Source organism: Netta rufina (genome assembly GCF_964035555.1).
Source record: "Netta rufina genome assembly, chromosome: Z".
In the NCBI taxonomy this organism is placed as follows: domain Eukaryota; kingdom Metazoa; phylum Chordata; class Aves; order Anseriformes; family Anatidae; genus Netta; species Netta rufina.
This window is the reverse complement of record NC_140126.1, coordinates 31707676-31729649: the sequence shown is the minus strand read 5'-3', so window position 1 is coordinate 31729649 and position 21974 is coordinate 31707676. Positions and strand designations below refer to the sequence as shown.

The 21974-nt window shown below is 36.1% G+C and overlaps 1 protein-coding gene across 1 annotated transcript in view; it reads right to left on the bottom strand.

Annotated features, from left to right (window-relative positions):
• Positions 1-572: 572 nt before the first annotated feature.
• Positions 573-21974, bottom strand: part of CNTLN (centlein) — a gene marked incomplete at its 5' end in the record, with an annotated part of 202072 nt that continues 180670 nt past the window's right edge. The window contains 3 exons of the mRNA XM_084304658.1: positions 573-681; positions 8638-8715; positions 10155-10340. Of these exons, the coding sequence (XP_084160784.1) occupies positions 580-681; positions 8638-8715; positions 10155-10340 (366 nt within the window). The 3' untranslated portion in view covers positions 573-579. The remainder of the gene's footprint in view (positions 682-8637; positions 8716-10154; positions 10341-21974) is intronic.

Genomic DNA, 21974 nt, shown 5'->3' with positions numbered 1-21974 from the left:
AAATTAATTGCATGCAATACAATCCTACTCAGAAGAAAATACAACTTTTCCAAGAAGCATCACTCTACATTGAATAGTTTTTCTTCTACAATCATTCATTTTCTCATTTTTTTTGAACATACAGAGAGTGCATATCATATTACGGAGCACATACTATAAAGCAGGGATTTACAAACAAGCCAGAATAAGGTATTCAAAATGCCACTGATGCTCTCAGTTCCTTTGTAAATCCTACTTCTACCGTTCTGACTGGTACAACTGTGAGTTATTTGCAATTTTTGTGTATCCATCATATCAAAAACATCCTCTCTCTACAAAACTCACACTGGTGTTTGTTGCCAATGCACTTAAAGGAAATTCATGTTTAACTCATATTGATTTGCAGCAATTTTTGTCTTCAGGAATGAAACACTACACTCTAAATAGGAACATAACTAATTCCTCTTGTTCAACAATTAATTAGTTCATGGTTTCTACTTATGTATTGAACGTGCTTATTGACAGTTCTTTATGTGAAGAGGAAAGATGTCAGGAAACAGCACACATATTTTAGTCACCCTTTGCAAAGTCTTAGCAATATCACGCAATGCGTTTCATGAGAGAACTGTACTCTTCTACCAGTTTCTTCTTCTCGTTTAATTTTTCCAATATGGCGTCCATTAAATATGTGGCAAAAGGAAACTGGAAAAGAAACATAGTAAGAAAAATGATCATTGAACTTTATTTTCCTGTGAAAAACATTTATTAAATATCTTTAAATTGTTAGATTTCACTTAGTTCTGACAAGCACCACGCATACACACATCTGATCTTTAAAGTTCACCTGCCTGGTTACTGCCTGAAACTTTGCACTCTACCATAAAAATGATAAAAGAACAGAGTAAAATGAAAAAAGATAAACGCCTTATTGAACAATTCATGCTTTACTGACCATGTTAATGATGTAAACTGCAGTACTAGCATCTCTGTCATTTATCTTCAACGAGTTGATCAATAAGAGGTTACAGTCATCTCTAGGGCATGCAGAAATTGTACTGCATGTTCACTGCTCTCAGGAGGATGAGACAGAACTCCCAGTACAGCTCTCAGTGTTGTGACAATGGCAGCAAGTTCAGACTTTGATATCAAAACTTGTAAATAAAAACAAAACAAACCCCCCATCCCTGAAAACTCCAACTGTATTGATTAGGATAATGCACAAAAGTGTTCTACTCTGAAGTGTAATACCAAAGATCTGTATTTACATAGGTACAGAAAATGCAAAAACCTCTTTATATCTGTTCTGATATGAAAAAATACATATTTGCACAGTGTCTTCAGGTAAGGAGATTTGGTATCTTTTTCTCTGTCATTGCTTTAATGCTCAAAGAGGTTCTCTTTCACAATCTTGCTGCATGAGTACACAGTAGGGAAGTACTTTTGAAGGTGGTACAAAGCACTAGTTGTTGCAAATCCACCCAAAGTCTCTGTTGGCTTCAGAGAGCTCTGTCAGCTTTCTTGAACCACTAAGATCAGTGATGACATAGGTGACAATCCCACAGAGGAACTACTAACAGCTGCCACTCATATAAGAAGCAGATATAATTTTACTTTAATAAGGCCAACAGAAATAAATTAGGTAAAATACAGCAATTAGTTGAGCAGGTCATAGAATCACAGAATGGTTTTTGGGTTGGAAGGGACCATACACGCCATCCAGTTCCAACCCCTCTGCCATGGGCAGGGACACCTCCCACCAGACAAGGTTGCTCAAAGCCCCATCCAGCCTGGCCTTGAACACTTCTAGAGATGGGGCAGCCACAGCTTCTCTGGGCAGCCTGTGCCAGTGCCTCACCACCTTCATAGGAAATAATTTCTTCCTATTTCTTTAGATTAGATATAAGGAAGAAATTATTTCCTTATATCTAATCTAAAGCTACCCTCTTTCGGTTTAAAACCATTCCTTCTTGTCCTACCGTTATTTGACCATGTAAAAAGTTTGTATGCTTTTTCTAAGACTATTTTAAGCACTGAAAGGAAAGTCAATCACCAGCTTCCTCTGTTTTTCATAACTGTAGTTCAAGGCAACGCCTTTTGCTACTAGAACCATTCTCAAGGTCTACACTCAAGTACATCTACTCTGATTTTACTTTTCCACTTCTCTATTCATTCTTAAAGACAAATCTGTATGATGGTTATACCAGATACAGTACTACTTGTTTATCCTAGGTATACATATCAGGCAATAATAAAACGAAACAAAATGAAATTAAAATAATAAAATAAAATGAAATTAAAGCAATAAAAATAAAATCAATATATTTGTAGGATCACACCAAATACATATGCTGGTATAATGTCAATATCCTGATATTTATAATCATTAACAAGTCAGAAAAAAAAAATCCAAAATGGTAGCAAGGAAAATCTTATTAATAGCAATCATCTATCATGAACTGACAATAATGGGACATAAGGCAATCCTGTGTTCTGCTCAACAGTCACCCTGCAGTTACGGAAAAGGGCTGGCAACATGCATTATTACTCTTTTCTACAGGAAAGGGGATTTTGTAGGGCTGGTACTTGCTGACCAGCCATGTCTCTATCTGTCATAAATAACTTCTGTCTGTGATAAGAATTTTCTCGTAGTCATCTACACCTGTCAGCCTTCTCCAGTACACTTCTGTGATGACTTTTGGGGGAATAGAGGGATCCAACACACCGAGCACAAATCTATTCAGAGTAACACAAGACCTAATCTTATCTGAAATTCTGTGACATTTACTCGCTACTGTACTTTAAAAACACTGACCCTGGCATCCTGTTCACTCTAATTGCTCTCCCTCCTTGTCTAAATATGGTTTTACGAGAACACTATACCATTACCTCAAAGTCTCTAATTCTTCTTGCCAGCTTGACTACATTCATTTTTGATACATTTTACCTCCTTAATGTTCTGCCCAAGATGAATGTTTTCTTATTGATGTCTCTGGTTCATATCATTCTAGCTGCATTTTACTTGCTGTTTGCTACTCTCTGTGGCTTCCATGTCATAGCAAAGTGATTTTTAAAGAAGTCTTTCCATTTAAATCATTCATTTAAATCAAAAGCATTTGAAAGTTGAACATTATGTCATTCTTTCCCGTTTGTTGGTTTCAGAAAGTACTGTATGTTTTTATCTGTTTTTCTTTCCATACAGACACCCAGGACTGGATGATCTCTACAGTCTTCATCTTTAATAGAAGCCTGTCAGGTTTACTTTTAATGATGACTCTGTAACTATCCTGGGAAGCTTTCCTCTACATTTCTCCCCAGAACTTCACAACCGTAGACGATGTCTCTACTCCATAGTATTTATCCCAATTTCCAGACTTGCCATATGCTTGGGGAAGGCTTTCAGAGTTCAGCAAGTGCTAAGCGCACATCTAAGGAGTAAAAGCTTGTTTATACCAGTGATAATTATGTACAAAATCAAGCTTCCTTCAAGTGGTTTTCAATTATCTGTGCCACAGCCAATTTATTCGAACACTGTGCATTAACAATGGTAGCAACCCTAAATCAGTACATTACGGTAGGATTTTGGAGAAGTAATATTCAACTGATTTGCATAAAATCAGAAAACTTGTGAAAGCAAAGTATGTATGTCTTTAAATATTTTTATTTATCTAACTCTACCTTCTATTTTTTTAACTCTAGAAAATATAGATTTCTTCCTTGTTACTAAAAAGCCATATAGATGAAATGGTGCATTTCTTATACATCTTATCAGACAGATATCTTGGTGTAAGGTAACATGGTCCTAAACAGTCAAGAACGCTGGTAGTTATTTCTAATTCTCTCACCTATTTATTCTTACTTTGAGTATGCTTCTTTCAAAGATCCCTTCTGTAAACAAACATACTAATAACGTCTGTTGACCTTACACTACGTTACTGAGTCTTACCCAGCATAAACACACAGCTTTCTGATATGCCAGTGAGAAGACTCGTAATGAGTGCAAGGCAATATTGTTATTTTAATGAGACACAACATCACCATTCATGGACTGCAACATCACTTGGCCTCTGTTTCACAAACACTAAAATGTGTTAACGTAGAAATAATGGTATTTTATTTCTGAAATACACAAATAAATGGTTACACCTATTTTAAATCTCCCCATAGGGATCATATGTATAACACATTTGCCCAAAAAACTATACAAACACACTGCAAAGCTGCCTTAACATGAATTGAGTGAAACACAAAGAATAATCTAAAAGTTAAAATGAAGTAAAAAAGGAAAGAAAAAAGAGTAAAAATGAAGAAACACCAGTTAATGACTAAAACTTCCTAATTTTACTGTAAACTATAAGTAAAAGAAAAAAAAAAGAGAGAGAGAGAGAGAGAGATATGCTTCTCTTCAGTATTATTCTTTGTCCTGCTTTCGTATAGGTGTATGTACTTGCTTAGATAAATACACATTAGTGTGAGTGTGTCTGTATTCTTATCCTAAGTAATCAAGACGATTTATCCTTGTACTTAGTCCAAGATAAGTTGTGTAACGTTTCTGTTTCTGTGCATGAGATAAAACACAGATTTATACCATAAGGGGTAGTCAACATTCAGGATGGAGCTCTTAATCTTTCAATAAGAACAGTCTGGTGGTCTGATACCAACGTTAGCAGTATCCAAGACGTGATTCATACTGCACTGCTGCTGCTTTTTAAGGTGCAGGTTATTGAAACACCTTGTGATGGTGGTAAGCGTGCGCGTGTGTGCACAAGTGAATATATACATGTGCATGTGAGCAAATGGCAGGCAATGCACAGACACCTGTTCAAAGAGAAGGGGGAAGACAGACAGTATTTAGAATCCAGTGCAAATCCTAAAAATGGGCTGGGGAAAGTACTTACTGACTGATGAGGAGTGTTTGTTCAAATCCCATGTTCTAGAGATGGGCTACACACATACATGTACCTACAGAGAGCCCAGAGAACAGAGGGGAGGGAGTTCTTCTGGAAGAACTTTTTTTTTCAGCACTGTAATATGATCTGTATATTAATAATGAGGTCATGATAGAAAAGATTTCATTGGGTGGCTTTGTTTATGTGAGATATGATATCCCAAGGAGGACCTGAAGAGGGTGGGAAGACCAGTGCTGTTGTCTATCTGATAAGGGACATGCTAAATCAATGCTGACATTTGGTACAGTGCTTGGAAGAGTTGGGCAGATGATTTGTATTTTATTAAAAAAATAATTATTGGAGACTTCAGGCAGTAATCTGGATTGAGGCTAACTGCTGTACTCACATGCTAAATTATTAACTGATTGCTTAGAGATGCTGTTCCTTATGATCAGTCACAATGAATGAAAGCCTTGGCTGGTAGGAAACATCTTGTCTAAGCCGTGAAAAGAAGTCATCCTATCAATTTGGCTATATAAAGTTTCTTACAACGGGAAAAAGCTAGAGATGTGTTTTTTGTTGATGATTATAAAAAGAGTGCTACTATAGTGCTAATACCTGGTTCAAATAATAAGACACACACAGAGGGGAGATATGTGAGAGAAAGTATGTAAAAACCTCATCAGAAGTCAGGCAACCTATAAGCACAGCTATATATCAAGATACCCATACTTATGCCCTCCTTCCCCAAATATCATAAGCTCCCAAACACTCAGTGCTCTGCAGTGTGATGTATCTCCCGGGTTCTTTCTCCCATGCCTGCTCACTAACACATATTCAGCCTGATGTCTCTATACAGGTCTCAGCTACCGCACTGCAGAGACACCAGGTACCTGCATACACTCGGGTGAAGCGTCTCCACTGTACTCTTAGGTTACACAATTCTTGTTTACATAACAACATCCTGAAGCAGAGATGTCTCTGTAAAAGTTCTAAGTTTCCTCATGTAATGTTTTGATAGCAGTTGATAAAATGAGACAAGTTCTGACTGGGGACTGTGAGATTCATGAACACAAAAATATTTAGCACTGAAGTATTAACATTTTTGTGAAGCTGACAGAAGCTACACTTTCTTAAGTCATAAGTGCACAGCAAATAAAGGTACAGATGAAATGTAAAATGGAGGTGTGCTATACTTTATGATTACACTTTAGGGAGATCTATAAAATGACAGTAAAAAGCAACTAGTGCTTTCTCCAGTCCCCCCCAAAATTCTAATGCAGCAGTAAAATGGCGTATGTCAGTAATAAAAGTAAAATGTCTATGACATTTTAAATGTTATCGTACTGTCACGGTGGAATAAAATTAGCTTGAAGAATGATCTAAAGGGATATGATGCAGTTCATTATGTATAACAGCAACAGCAGCAGTTTCCCAGTGTTCATAAAGGTTTCTCCATTAAATTTACCTCCAGTCAATAATTAGGAGTCCACAAATAAACCTAGGCAATTAAATCAATACTGCTGGGCAATTATGTTCCAAAGTCCTGGCTCAATGGCACAAAAAGACACTATATCAAACTGCAATATTAAGTGATCTGATGCAATTTTCAACCGAACATTTTCTCAGAATAACAGAAAAGGTCATGCCTGTATCTTTGTCTCAGTATGCAAACGTATACACTGTTTGTCAACCTGTATCACTAAATAAGCAGCCTGTTTTGAGCAAAGTCTCAACATGAAGTGTTCACTTCACCATGAGCTTTGGTTTCCTGATCAGAAATATTACCAATGTCTGATAAAGAAAACCACTACCAGCCTCTTTACAGGTATGAGTTAAACAGTTTAAAGGGCACAGACCTCTTCTGTGAGCTGCTCCTAAACAGGGACCAAGAAATCTAAGCAATTTCCATTCATGTGACTTAGTAAGGACAGAAAGGAAAAGCAGAGCTGGTTACTCCCAAAAAAGCACTAATCTCCCTGCCATTCTAAAGATGATTGATTTGCCAAGAATTACTTTTACCTTCAGAGCTCCTCCTGTGGAACCCCACAAGATGGAGCAAAAAACACTGAAAACCACTATTAAGTTGTATACAAAGGGATGTGGCTAAGAGCAACGAACTCCCCCATCCTTAGTTAACATTTGCAATCTTAATATAGTTGGTTGTATAGTCAATAATCCCCTCACTCTCCATGCCCTGGCTTTTGCTCTCTCTCTACATCAGACAAAGAGATGTGATAAGATTCTGCTTGGGATTTTTTAACAATCTGCCAAAGAATGACAAAAAAAAAATAGAATCAGAATTCCTTGTTGTATTCTGCACAATCTGATTCCTAGTCTGGCATCTGTAATATGAACAGAATCTTGAAATTCACAAATTAAAAAAATAAAATCTTCCAATGCAGGCAATGTAGTGAATAGAAATACTTGTGTATTTTCTTCCGAGTTCCATGTAACACTGTGAGGTGTTTAAATTAAAATGCCAGTATTTCTGACAAAGCCAGTAAAAGCAAACTGCTATTTCTATCTCCACTGCAGCAATTAAGCAGTCTTAATGACAGCGAGTTTTGATAATGAAAGAGGAAAAAACAGTAATTTCTTTAAAATCTGGTCATAGGACACAATCTAGACACAAAAGCTATTAATGATAAAACATTTCAATCTGCAAGTGATTGTTCCCTTGAAATGGTTTTCAAAATATTTTCAGTCATTCACATGCCTAATAGAAATGTACTACATTGCTAATGGACACATGCTAGTGAATATGCATTAGGAACACTGGATTTATAAATCAAATTTTATTTCATTTCAGACATTAGCTACACATCATCTGAATAAAGGAGACAACTAAAACATAATGGAAAAGTTTCAAGAGTCAGTGTATGTTGTCAGTGATGTCCAAACAAAAGCTGACTATGGCTAGAAAAGCAGGGCTCTCACCTGCCAATAAACTGCCCTTGATCACTTACAAGAGGGGAGCATCCCAGCAGACTCTGTGTGTATTAAAAAAAAGACTTGAAAGAGAAGAAAAAGTATCACACAGGTCACAGCGGCAGTCTCAATGGACCCCTCAGGGATTTCTGCTAGTCTCAGCCTTGTCATCCTCTATGCAGCTTTCCTCTCTGCCCAGAAAATGTCGATAGGAAAATGTTTGAGGGGCCTCTGGTGGAAATTTTTTCATTCTTTCTGCATTGACAGGATGCCAAATCAATATTTACTTCCCACTAACAAGCTGCTCGAGGTCTCAGTAGAAAATATTGTAGAGAATGCGGGAAGACACGATAATAAACAGCTGTCTGGCTATGAGGAAAACATGAATTGACTGGAAACAGGTCCACAGTAAAAGGTCACTGAAACCCATGAACTCCTCAGGTGTCTGTATCAACTACTAACTTTAAAGGCACATAATAAAAAATCTCTTTTTCCTAAGAGGTATGAGAGGATGGATCCGTTTCACTCTAGCAAACATTACAGACTGTCTCAATAATTTAATTAACACATTTGCCAAGATCTGTGCTGGTTTTCTCCAGTATTGTTTCACTGTTTTGAGCTGCTGAGTTAGCTATCACAAATCCTGGGTTAACAACTCTTCAGTTTTATCCAGTGACTCTTATTTTAAAAGAAATAAATAGGAAATAGCACAAAATGAGGATTTTATCGCACTTACTAGTGGCATAGTTACAAGGACAATGGATTATTTACAACCAAAAAACACTTAGCTATCCAGAGTAAAAAATATATAATTCATTAAGGGAAGATATAAATTTAGAACCTGTGCTTCAAGAAGCTTTTGTATCTTGTGCAGCCATTCCTTATCTTTTTCAGATTCCATTTTTGTCTTTGCTGTTTCCTAAAAATAGAAAAATATAACATACACACGATTTTTTACCACCACCTGAGAAGAACATAATGAATGATAAAGGATGTGTGTAACTGGATACATATTAAATAAACAAAATGTAGAAGTCAGAACTATGCTCACATGTCCTGGTTTCAGTTAGAACAGAATTAATTTTCTTCCTAGTAGCTGGTGGAACTAGTTACCTGAAGCATGCTCACTGAATATGGGGGCTCTGTTAAATTTATAAACCTATCCATGTTTGTGTATGTCCCTAGAAAGTTGCAAGGCGTGTTCTTTTCATATAAATATACAGGTATATATGTGATCTATGTGGAAATCTTTTGAGTTCAATTTAAAGGTTCCTGAGCCTACACACTGATAAATGCAATAGGTATCTAATGTTTGTGTAGTGTAAATTCAACACCTGCATTTTAAAATTGTTTTCTGTTTATTATTGAGTACATCTGTGTGTTTTACATATATATCCCCTGCATTGCTTATAAGGAAAAGAAATAGGATATAAAGATTACTATCAGAATGAGGTAAGCTTGCAACAATCCTATCAAAGCCAATCACTTTATAAGGGTGTAGAGATGCTTCTTAACGGGGCAGGGATCAGTCCATAATATTTATATTTATGAATGTAACCTGTGTCAGTGCATACACATAACATGCACATTTATTTAAGTCAATTGAAAACTCTTTTTTGTGATTTATACGATACAAAGCTACAATAAGGCTACGACTAAGCTGTCAGTATTGTATGGTTCCAGCCCAATAAGGGTCAACTTTGAGGCACTTATTAAATGCAAGAGCAGGGGCTTTGTCATGGATTATTTGATCTGGCCTAAATAACTCTGGACAATAATTCCTATTCCTATTACTAACACTATCAACTATTTCATAGTAATATGATTTTTATTTTTTTTTTTAATCTGAGGTCTTTTCCAAAGTAAATGATTGCATGACTCCATAAAAATGCATGTTAGAATCAACAAAAAAAGGCAATGGATTCCTCCTGAAAACATATGTCTACTAGAATACCTTTAACAGGCAAGTATGACAACTGAAGAAAGTAAACATCCACCAAACCAATTTGGCACAAGAGAAATTCTAATTTTTTTTCCATTTATGCAAAAGTCTATTTAAAATGTATAACCCTGCCAGATATTCTCATGAAAAGGGAAGCTACTTTCAAATAATGCCTCTACACCTGAATGCTCAAAACAGTGTATTTATATTTTATTTATGTATGCCCAAAGTCTTGACACCTTAGGAATCTCTAACATGACCTTTTTATTCAAATTCAACCATTCTGTTCTTCTTGTGCTGGATGCTGCACAATGAAATTCCAGACTTTAGCTGGAAATTCTTTTCCAGAAGAACACAAATTTACAGCATCTTCTGATCTAGCCCCTTTTTGCTGTAGAGTCCTTAAAATAACTTACCTCATCATCTTCTACTTCTAATATCTCCTCAACATCAGTTGTTGAAACATTAAGGATAGAAGCTGCCAACAGAATTGACTCTTGGGAAAGACCTTTTTTACGTGCCCTCGCTTCTTCCTTTTTTTTTGCCTGTTTGATTTTTATTCTCAGCTCTTGTATGCTGTGCTGTAACTCTGTGCTTAGAGCCTGGAAGATGCAAGCAGAAAATAAACCAATGCAATTTTTCTTAAAGTACAAACACTATGAAAAACACAATATCATTTAATCTAAGCTCCTTTAGCTAGGAACTATCTTTATTCTGTTTTATTAGTTGAATGGGGTATACTCTGTAATATGAAATAACATATTTAGAAAACACAGGGTGAATTAATACAATAAACATAAAATGTTCTTAAACATAAGTACATATTTTCTTAGTATGCCTTTAGAGAAGTAACTATATTCATAATGCCATCAACAGTAAGACAAAGCAGATTCTGCAAAATCAATTAAAAATGCTTTTCTGATTCAGTCTACCAGAATTAATTTCTGTAATGTGGTACATACTGCTAAGCCAGAAGGATGGTTGCAGCTTTAAAAAAAATAAAATCCAGAAAAACAGAAGAATATTGCTAAAAGAAAACTGATTGGTACATTTTGGAAAGGGCAGCTTTTTGAAAGATTTAAGTGATAGGAAAGGAGAACCATTATGTGGGATGGAAAAAAAAGGGACTTCTGGGATTTAACAATCCTGGTGTAAAACCTAGGCAAAGTTAAAAAATCAAGAGATGGCTGGACAAAACATAGTTCTCTCAGCTAAATGGAAAGAAGAAACCCAGTCGGGGTGAGGCTGCTCTCTTAGTTTAAAACTAGAATTAAAAGTAACAGTACAAAACATCCTGCTGAAGAGACTGTTCTAACCTGAATGAAAACTGGTTTTGGTTTTTGTTCTTCGACAGCATACAAGTACTGAGCTTGACTAATACCTACCAAAGCTGAACATGTGCAAATGGCTTAACAAAGAACCTATGCTTCAAGTTCTTATCTATCACATTCCTAAAATTTTCTGATTCATTGAAATAACACAAAGCATTAGTATAAATCACCGGTTGTATAATTGAAATTATTTTGTTTCAACATTTATGCACATATGACAAAAAGGTTTTGTCAAAAGCACAGTGAGGTAATTTTATTTAAAAATTGTTGGCTGAGAGACAAGAGCAGTAATTCAATGTCAGAAGATCCTCCTAGTGATTTCAATGACTCAAGCAGAGCAGTGATTGTCAACATAGACACCGTGGCTGAGTTTAAAATGAGAGAATAAGCTTTTTTTTGATCGTCATATGTGGGTCTCCTCTTATTAAACTATTTCTCATGAGTAGCTGATAAATTCCTGGCAATTCTTTTGCTGCAGAATGTCTTCATCTCTAGAAACTGACTGCAGAATTATGAAGCCTGTTTATTGAAATTCAGGGTACTCTACAGCCTCCAGTGTATTCAAAATACGGTCATTATAGAGCATTTGCTAATAAATTTCAAAGAAATCACAACATCTGATTCCAATATTTATTTTTCTATCACTTTCCCAATATAACATTTTTTCCTTATTTTTCTAGAATTTACTTATTAAAAAAAATTACCCTACCCCAAATTTGAGGAGAGAGCATACAATGAAATTTGTCCTGTTTTCTGATTCAAGTGTGGGTCCCTCTATACACAGTATTTCCAACACAGTACCTTGTACATATACCTGTCTTCAAATACAGAGCTGACAGGAATGTAGAAACATGAAATATTATATATGCAGGGAGCTAAGGCCACTTGGACAAAGCTCATAGAAGGGAACAAAGAAAAAGCAAAGCCCCAAGCAGAAAAGCACGTGTTATGAAAGAAAATTACAGATGCATAATTACATGTTTTTGTGGCATTCAAAATGGTCTAACAGTAAGTTGGCTACTGCAATATGTAGGAGATGTATTTAACAGTGGAAAAATATGTATTTCTTCAATCAAATTGAATCAACTTATTTAAAAGTAATGGGATGTCCCTCAGATATAGATCATAAGGCTAAAAGGTTCACAGTACACAGTGCAAAGAAGAAATTTAAGTTAAAGGAGCAAAATATCACGGAAATTAGTTGCAAAGCTACATGGCAAGACTATGAATAATGATGAGCAACCAAACACAGACAAACAAAACATGTTTGTAAACAAAGCCAAACATTCACTCGAACATCTTAAACAACAAATTAAAATTGCTAGACAATAGTCTTATTATATTATTAGATCATTTTTATAGGTTTATATAAACTCCAAAAGATGTCCATGATGAATGAACAAGCTGATATCAACGGCAATAGTGGACCCCTGAAATTGTTACTCCACTGTGCTCAATCTGTTAATTCAGATAATGAAGCCACCAGAAAGAGCCTGAAGAAACTGTAGCAGCAATTCAGAAAATAAACAACAGCAAAAACATAAAGGAGAAAGGACAGAGAAAAATACAATTAATAGGTTTTGATATGCAAGTACATATGTTGTATGCAATCGCAGTAGATCACACATATAGTGAACTTGCATTTCATTTGTTTTTTCCTTCAGCAGTTCTAATACCTTAAAGCTTCTTTTCTAGTGTACATGAAAGATCTGTCTACTTCATGGACTTTTGGATTGTATACTGAGAGATCAGCTATTTTTGAACAAGCCTTCTCCACATTATAAAGTTGTAGCAATGTTTTCATACACGTTTTTCATGGGACAAGTGCCTTAAAACATGGTAACTTCCCTATGATTTTCATTTGCTCTCTGTTGACTTCTTATCTGTTGTAAGCAAATAGATCCATGTACTAAATTGTTTACCTGTTAGTGTTTTCATCTGTATGCCAGTTCATACTTCACTACAGAAGTGTTAAATATCAAAGCCACAGAGGTCTTTAACTGAGTTAGGAAGAAACATTTCCAAATTGAAAATGACAAAACACTAACAGTTAACCAATTTTTAACACAGTTTTTGTTGATGAATATACTGAAGCCAGTATAACAACATTCTTTGGTTAAGAAATTGATCCAATGCATTCTGGAGCTAAGAGCAGGATTTTAAACTATAACATTTCCCACTGTGTATTTCAGAATTGCTTCTTTTTAAGCTTATAAACATACATAGGTGTCTGCAATGAAATCAATATAGAATATGACTTCGAATATGACTACATTGATGTAAAATAGCAATGCCTTTATTAGTACTAGTAATACTAGGATTTGATCTTTTCTCTTTGTTTTCCTTTGGTGTGAAATCTGTGGGATATATTGTTGCTAAAGCCATTCTCCCAGCTTAGCTGTTACCATCAGTTATTCCTATGGGACACACTTAGCCTCTACCAACCAACTAGAATAGGCATCCCTGATTAATTCCTGAAAAACAAATCTAAAATACATCTCATCAGGCCAGTGCAATTGTTACTGGTACAACTACAACAAAAATAAGGTTAAAATTCTGAAAGCATAAGTTTGAAGTCCACAGTTCTTTTTAATCAGTAGGAACTGTCGCATTATCTACCAACTCCAAATGGCTGTATAGCATATATTACATCCACTTGGTTGCATACAATTCTAAAATATCTCCTTTAAAAGCTGTATTCTTTATATTCACAATGCAAAATAGTAATTCATAGGATAATAGTTTTCAATTTTAGTTTCAGCAACCAAACATTATTTAGCAATATATATTTTTTGCCCGTTTTGAAACCTACAGAGATCAAGTTTTTTTTCATTTAAAAGGTTATACTTATTTAAATGCTCAGGGAAACTGTGTCATACTGACTGTGACAACACATTTTCAATAGGTCTTTATATCCCAAAAAGCTTTGACACCAGTTGGTCCTGGAATTGACATAAATCAATCAACAGCCCCAAGTAATGCTACATGAGCAAATCAATGCCTAAAGTTATTCTCATAATTACCATGTTAATTTAAACATTGTATTGTTATTGTTTGTACTACAGTAAAACTTAATGACTACAAGACAGATGAAAGTCTGATGCTATCATTGTAGCTATGTATAGCTAGATTTCAGTCTTGCAGTGGTGCAAATCTCAGGGCAGAAGCCATTTACTATGGAATAAGAAAATTTCAAGCTTTACTGTGTTTTGTACAAAACAATAATGTTCTACTGGGTATGGCTGGGATGGAGTTAATTTTCTTATAGAAGCCTTTATGTGCAGTGGTTTGGATTTGTGACTAAAACAGTGTTGATAACCACTGATGTTTTAGTTGCTACTCAGCAGTACTTGCAGAGAAGAGAGTCAAGGTCTTCTCTGCTCCTCATGGTGTCCTGACAGTGAGGAGGCTGGGGGTGGCACAAGAAACAGGGAGGACAGCCAGAACAGCTGGCCCAAACTGGCCAAAGGGCAATGTAATGTCATACTCAGCCTTAAAAACTGAGGGAGGTGGGCAGGTCTGGCAGGTAGCTGTTGCTGGGTGTTGGTCTGTATACCTTGTTTTGTTTTTGTTTTTCCCCTCATTCCTTCATTCACTAAACTGTCCTAAACTCAGCCCATGAGTTTTCTTGCTTTTGTTGTTCCTGTTGTCTTCTCAGTCCTGCTAGGAGTCGGGGGAGAGCAAGCAGCTGTGGCGCTTAACTGCTGTCCAGGGTCAACCCACCGCTAATACATAGAACAGTATAACATAAAGAACAATTCTGTATGTTGTATTTGGTGTATAGCTCAACATGAAAGTGTCTTTAGGTACAAGTAATGCACACTTAGAAACTCATTTGTCCTGTAGACTGGGATGGTGTAAGGACTCCTATACCATTACACCAAAAAGAAATGGCAAATCTTTTCTGAAACAAGGTTAGTTTTATAAAGAAACAAAAGTATTGTAAATATGTAGCAGCTGTCTGTAGAACGATATCTAAATTTCACAGAACTGAATGATGAGTTTAAAGAACTTCTCTACTTTAGCAACATAAAAACTACAGCTGGCCAAAGGGTAGGGCATATCCTAGCACTGCAAAAAGTTGAGAGAGAATTACCACCCCAAACAACATTTGCTAATAGCAAAAAACAAAATGAATGGACAAAGTGATACAAAGATGATGTCATGTGTAGTTTCAACAGCCAATACAAGCATTCAAGTTTCTGAAAGTTGAGTTATTTGGTCCCTATTTCCTCTCTAAAACTGACTTTCAAAATGTTTTGAATACTAATGTTAAGCTGATCTCACAAGACTTCTGTATGTCAGAGAAAATAAAAACAATTCTCCAGTAATTTCATTTTCTAATATACATTATATAAGTTTCCTCAACTACCATTACTTGAACAGATATACTTCTTAGTTGTGTGTGTGTGTGTGTATATTTTGGAAAGGGACAAGAATGTAGACGAGAAATAAAGACAAGACAGACCACTGCAATAGATTTGTCTGGGCAAGGACTATAACAAGTATCATTCCAACTCCTGGGAATCAGTTAGCCTCAGGAGGTTCATTTAATTCTTATGATCCCCAGAGATCACACATGATTTCAGAGAGTCCAGCATATGCCCTGAGAGCGGAGCGAAATTGTGTACAGGAAATACAGACCAGTCTTATCTGCCTCCTCCAACTTCAGTATTCCAAGAATGTCATTACCAGATATTAAAGTAGTAGTAATTCTTTTAATAATGTCATACAGACCACATTTGTAAGGTGTTGCACTGGTTTTATTTATCTAATTTCAGAATGACTGCTGTCACAGTTTCTTCTGTCATTCTAAAATTTATGAATAAATATGTTTAAGCTATATGGTTTGTTACTTAGATTTATTTGTACATATTTGGAGGAACTAAGATAGACTTTTACTATCTTTTCTATCAACATAAAAGAAAACAAAAATTGACAGGCTCTAGAATGTATTAAAACACAAACAAAAGAAAAATATTCACTCAAGGGAATGTGTGAGTGACAATATTATCTAAAAGCTAGCAGAGCTTTAAAGTTTCAAAGGCTGATTCGATAAAGAGCTGAAAGGAAGAAATACATCTACTAAAGTAGGTATTCCATTGATATATATGATTTTAAAATAAACAATCTTATGTTGATTAGCACAGAGAATAGCACTCACAATTTCAGAGAGAGAGTGGAAGATGAAAACACACATTGCCTGGAAGAAACGTCTCACCTGATGACCTGTTAGACTTCCATTTTAAATAAAGATTGAGAAATTGCAGTGTGCACATACAGAATAATGTAATACTGCAGTTACATCCACAACAAAATTTTCCACATTCATTAACACAAGCAAGTCTGAACACACATGAGCATAATTAAGGATCTAACAGACAAGATCTGAAAGATTAATTGAAGTCATTTAAAATATTACCAGCCTCTTCTACCCTTGTGGCAAAAGCTATCTCCTGTTTGCAGTCCAACATCCCAGCACAATCCTGCCTTCCTGATGGCTCTGAGCTACAGATGATGGACGGTGAACTAAAAAAAAGTGAATTCAGTAACACCCAAAACCCAACTGTAGTAAGAATATCTGGAAAAGATTAGACAGATTTGCATAACATTGTTTTTCAAGAGCTAAATCTACCACAAATTTCTTGACAAAGCTCTTGAGTCAGACAAACTGTAAAAGGGACACAGAATTTTGGTATTTGAATGCAAAACTCAATATCTTGGCATTTAGGAATGGGGGGAAATGTACGGCCAAAAAAATCCATTAAAATGCAATACTGAAGAAAAACATTAAGGTACAATGACAGAAATGAGAAACAGTGTTAAATAAAAATTTATAATCTCATTTAGATTGCAAATAAAATTTGAATTTCTTCAACTATGTGGCTAAAGTTGTGTTATTCCTACTTGCCAGTAGGAGATTCAAAACCATTGAGAACAGATCTTTATAAACATTAATTTCCAAGTACAAAATTGACAATATTCTACTGACTGTATTCTCTTAATCAGCTCCAGGTATGAAAAACCATGGTGAAGAAGATTATAAATAGAACATATATATGACAATTATAAGAAAAGAAAATTCAGTATATTGTAATATTTCCTAAAAGATAGTATAATTTCTCTATAAATTAACAAAACAAAACAAAACAAAACAAAAGATCTAGGTCACAGCTCGTTCTTTTTTTTTATTTCAGACTGTTTTCAAAGCAAACCACATTCAAACAGTGGACTTATTCTTGCTAGTTATAATGTAGTTTGATTTATGTAGAGACGTACATACTACGATTAATTAGTAATATTAATACTTAGGAGTGTACTTCCACGATTTAGAATATTCCCTTTGCGATTCAAAATTATTTTTTGCATTTCTAGTCAGTTTTTTCTTTTTTAATCATCCTAAGATAACTGCTTAGTTATCACCCTTTCACTTATGCCTGAAATCTTGCATTAAACTCTGCTTATTTTCATAGGATTCTTTGTAACATGACTTTGGGATGAAAGAATTCTCTCTTGTAAAATCAGATGGGCACCTTATTTATAGAACATACCACTCATTGACAGGTGATACCTTTAGTCATATATAATATTATAGCTTTACAGTTATGTAATCTTTCCTGTACAGACTGTCAAAAACTTAACTTGTAGGCCACAATGTTTTCAGACTGAGGCTTTTTGTAAATGTCAGAAATACTCCACAGTTTTCATTGTACTGCTGCTAAATTTCCAACACAATTAACATGTTTTGCGATCTATAACAGGGAAAAAATAATAGTTTTCTCTATAGTAGAGAATGAGTTGAAATATGTATAATCAGTGTGGGATGACAGGCAGAATATTTCTGTCAAAATATATTGGTTTCTAAAATTATATTTATGTGAAATGGGCAATAATAATAATTTAAAGTCCTATTTACTTCAGCATTTAAGTCCCACCTCATTTACATGAATTTTTTTTCCTGCTGTAAATTCTCTGGTTTCAACAGAATTACCTCTGATTTACAAAGGTGCTAGCAAAACTAGCATCATTTCTTTAAAACGTCATATATTATAGTTAACTGCACAGGGGAAAAAAAAGGGGGGGTGCTGAGATTGGAGTTTTGCACACACGTGGTGAGAGATGGCTGGGATTTCACAGAACTTATTATCTCAACAGTCAGGGCAGACAAAGTCAGCCCAGTTATACCGGACACAGCAAACAAAGAATATTCAGGGCAGACCAAGAAATACTGAGGTGAAGCAACACTCTAAAGGTCACATTGCAGGTCAGTGACCAAGATGTGAAAAGCACCAAGATTTTCCTGATATTCAATTCAGTGTCTGAGCTTATGCTGCCTCTCTGCAGAAACCCAAACAAAGCATAACAATTCTAAACCAAATGCCCTGTGTATGACCACTGCACAGCTGAAACAAACATGTTTGAAACCTAATTTAAGAGGTCAGCTCTGCATTCCTTATACTCTTAAAGAAACTCTTTGAATCAGTTGGCCTCTTACAACTGTGCTTTTTTTAAAAAAATGCTGTCACTTGTTGCTTTTTATGATTCTATTCTCCTAGAGCTCTTCCCACCTCTCTGATAGCACTTTCAGCATGCCCTTTGGGGAATCCCCTCAATGCTCACCTTTCGAAGCTACCGTGGAGACTTACTTCACCAGGCTCTGTCTGTGGATGTTTCTGTTCTTTATGCTTGGACTTTCTTAGTAATCTGATCAACATACAATGAACAATTATTTCTACATGAACTGTTAAATAAATAATTGATGGAGATCTTTCTCCTCTATTTCAAGTGTTGCTGTTTTCCTTGTTATTTTCCTAATAAGAGTTCCTATCAGTTTAAGCTCAGAGCCTTGCATCTATTCCCCACATCTTCCAGTTATGACATTTTACAGTCAGAATCACTGTTTCTGTCTTTCAGACACTGAAATCAACACTATCTTTAAATTAGGCTCCTTTCAGTACCTCTGAATTATGTACAGAGCTGATATACTGGACTTCAGAAAGCAGTCTCTCCAAGTCATTTTGTGACAGTGTACTCCTTTTGCTTGCCCAGCCTGGTTTTTCACATGAAACCCTGTTCAAGCGATAACCACCAGCAGTGATTGTGACAGATGCATCTGATTGTGATGGCTGTAACCAGCTCAGTGTGGATTCAGGAGAGACAGATAACAAACAATAGCTAAGGCGCAGGCTGAGCAACATGCTCACCTGACCACAGTGCTGGTCAATGTTGGACTTGAGCCAGATTTGGAAGACACTAACATCTGCAGTCAGTATGCAAACATAACTATGAGTCAATCATCTTACTCCATAGACAGTGAGCAGGCCAAAAGCCTGTTGAGCTCTCCTGTATGGCAGGCAGCAGGCTGCAGGACAGATCACCTCTAGAGTAGGGATGCCTCTCAAGGTTATACCTGCTGCAGAGATCCTTTACTCCTTGCAAGAGATTCCTTGCCACAACAGATCCTTCGTGAGTGATTAATAGATTGCTAAACTTTGTAAGCTTGGCTAAGATTGTATCTTAGGTTGATTGTGCACATATAATCCTTTAGACATAAACCATTGACCAAGTCAGGGACTAGGAGAGGATTCAGCCACAGCTAGCCTCCTTACTTCTTCCGTTCAATGAGTTAAGAAAGCATGGGGGTCCACTCTGTACCTCATGACTCAATGGGAGGATCTCCTCGACCTTTAGACATAAACTATTCACCAAGTTTGGAACTACGTTTGGATCCAGCTGTACCTGGGCTGCTCTCCGAGAAGGAGTTTAGCATGCAAGGATGTCCATTCTGAATCTTGTGACTCAAGAGGAGGATCTCCTGACAGTTCCTCTGACCCTGTCCTCTACGCAGCAGATATACAAGTGTACATCTCCATCCTGGATTGCGGTGACTCACTATCTAATTTATGTTTAAGCTTTGCTAAATAACTACAATATATATAAAAAAAATGCTGTTTCTCTCTTATGAGTGAAGTGTTTATCATTTCCATATCCACAACACGTTTAAAGGAGTTACAGGTGTATCTATATCCTTCTAGGGAGTACAGAATCACAGAATCACAGAATTTCTAGGTTGGAAGAGACCTCAAGATCATCGAGTCCAACCTCTGACCTAACACTAACAGTCCCCAATAAACCATATCCCTAAGCTCTACATCTAAACGTCTTTTAAAAACTTCCAGGGATGGTGACTCCACCACTTCCCTGGGCAGCCTGTTCCAATGTCTAACAACCCTTTTGGTAAAGAAGCTCTTCCTAACATCCAACCTAAAACTCCCCTGGTGCAACTTAAGCCCATTCCCCCTCATCCTGTCACCAGGCACGTGGGAGAACAGACCAACCCCCACCTCGTACAGCCTCCTTTAAGGTACCTGTGGAGAGCGATAAGGTCGCCCCTGAGCATCCTTTTCTTCAGGACCTCTACAATGCAGAGGTCTCCAAGTAGTTCCCAGTAGAGCCTGTTGGAGCCTCATTCTTTGAAATAAACTTAAAACATGTTTTTTTCTTTTTTTCCCTGAGGCAGAGTAGGAAGTTATTTGCAAGTTGGTGAAAATAGTTCCCTGTTCAGATTTAGTATGTTGGAACTGTTTGCACAGTGACTAGTATTAGCGGGGTCATGGCTGCTAATTAGCCATGATTAGCCACCGTCATTAGCGGGGTCTGTGAGGATGCTTCCCAGTCACCATAACAAAAATGAAAACAGGACTATCAAGAAAACTATCCATGTGAGTCAGACATGCACCCAAACTTTGCACGAGACATACATGTATAGTTAAATTGGTTGGATCACTTAATCAATTCCTCCAAGCTGTTAATACAGAAAGGGATATAAAAAACTACCGTGCAAAATATTTTAAGCCATATCTGTTATCATCTTTACCTACCACAGTCATAAAAAAGCAAAGTGAAATGCTATCCTTCTAAAGCTAAAAAGAAAAGAAGAATAAGGAAAAGCTTTCCAAAATCCTTCCATTTATTCTTCATTTTTAGTAATCAAGATTTTATCTATTAAGACATCTACATTATACTCTGTTCCTGGCATACTGTATGCATCACTTACCATATGCCTTCTGTAAACTATAAGAATTCAGCCATTCACTTCATTCATTAAAATTCACAGGGCCTATTATTCTGTTTACAGTCTAATAGATATTCACTGTCACTATTCAGGCCTCTGATTCAATTTGCCTAAATCCCAGACGCAGAGTAATCCTGATGGAGATTAGCTTAATTTATCACCAATTTCTGCACAGAACCAAGAAAGGTTGGTATTTCATAATAAAAGTTGTGGTTCTCCTTGTTTCCTAAAGCGGCATACACAGAGAAAAAGAAGCAGTGAGTGCCTGATTTTTTAAATGGTATGATTTTTCAGCTACACAAATTTGCTTTTCATGTCAAGATGCCTTCTTCTAAAGCTATGTATTTTGCAGATAAGAAGACTAGTACTCATCAGACTAGAACACCTCCCTGTAACCATATATTATGCTGATTCTGACTGGACATAGATTGGCAGACTCATCGTCTGCTCCATACAAAACAAAATAATCACCCTGGGTATACTTTTCTAGGTAAAGTGTTGACAGTTTGGAATGTAATAAATGAAATATATTTACTTTTTCACTTCTAAAGGTTCCCAGTGCGGAATATTTTCTAGCAACTTAAAGTCATGTGAAAGGTGTCCACTTTCAAAGCAAAACTGACAGTGTTGATTTATGAAAGTGATACTATCTTCTGTCATTTGCAAAATGTCCCAGTGACCCACTGAAGAAATCTTTGGTCAGACAACACTTCTAAATTGGCATGTTTTATCTACAATTGTGTACTTTCCAAAATAAACCTGTTTTCATCTGCACAACAAAGTGCAGTTCTATATTAATGAAAATTTAGTTCCTTTTTCTTTTTATAATT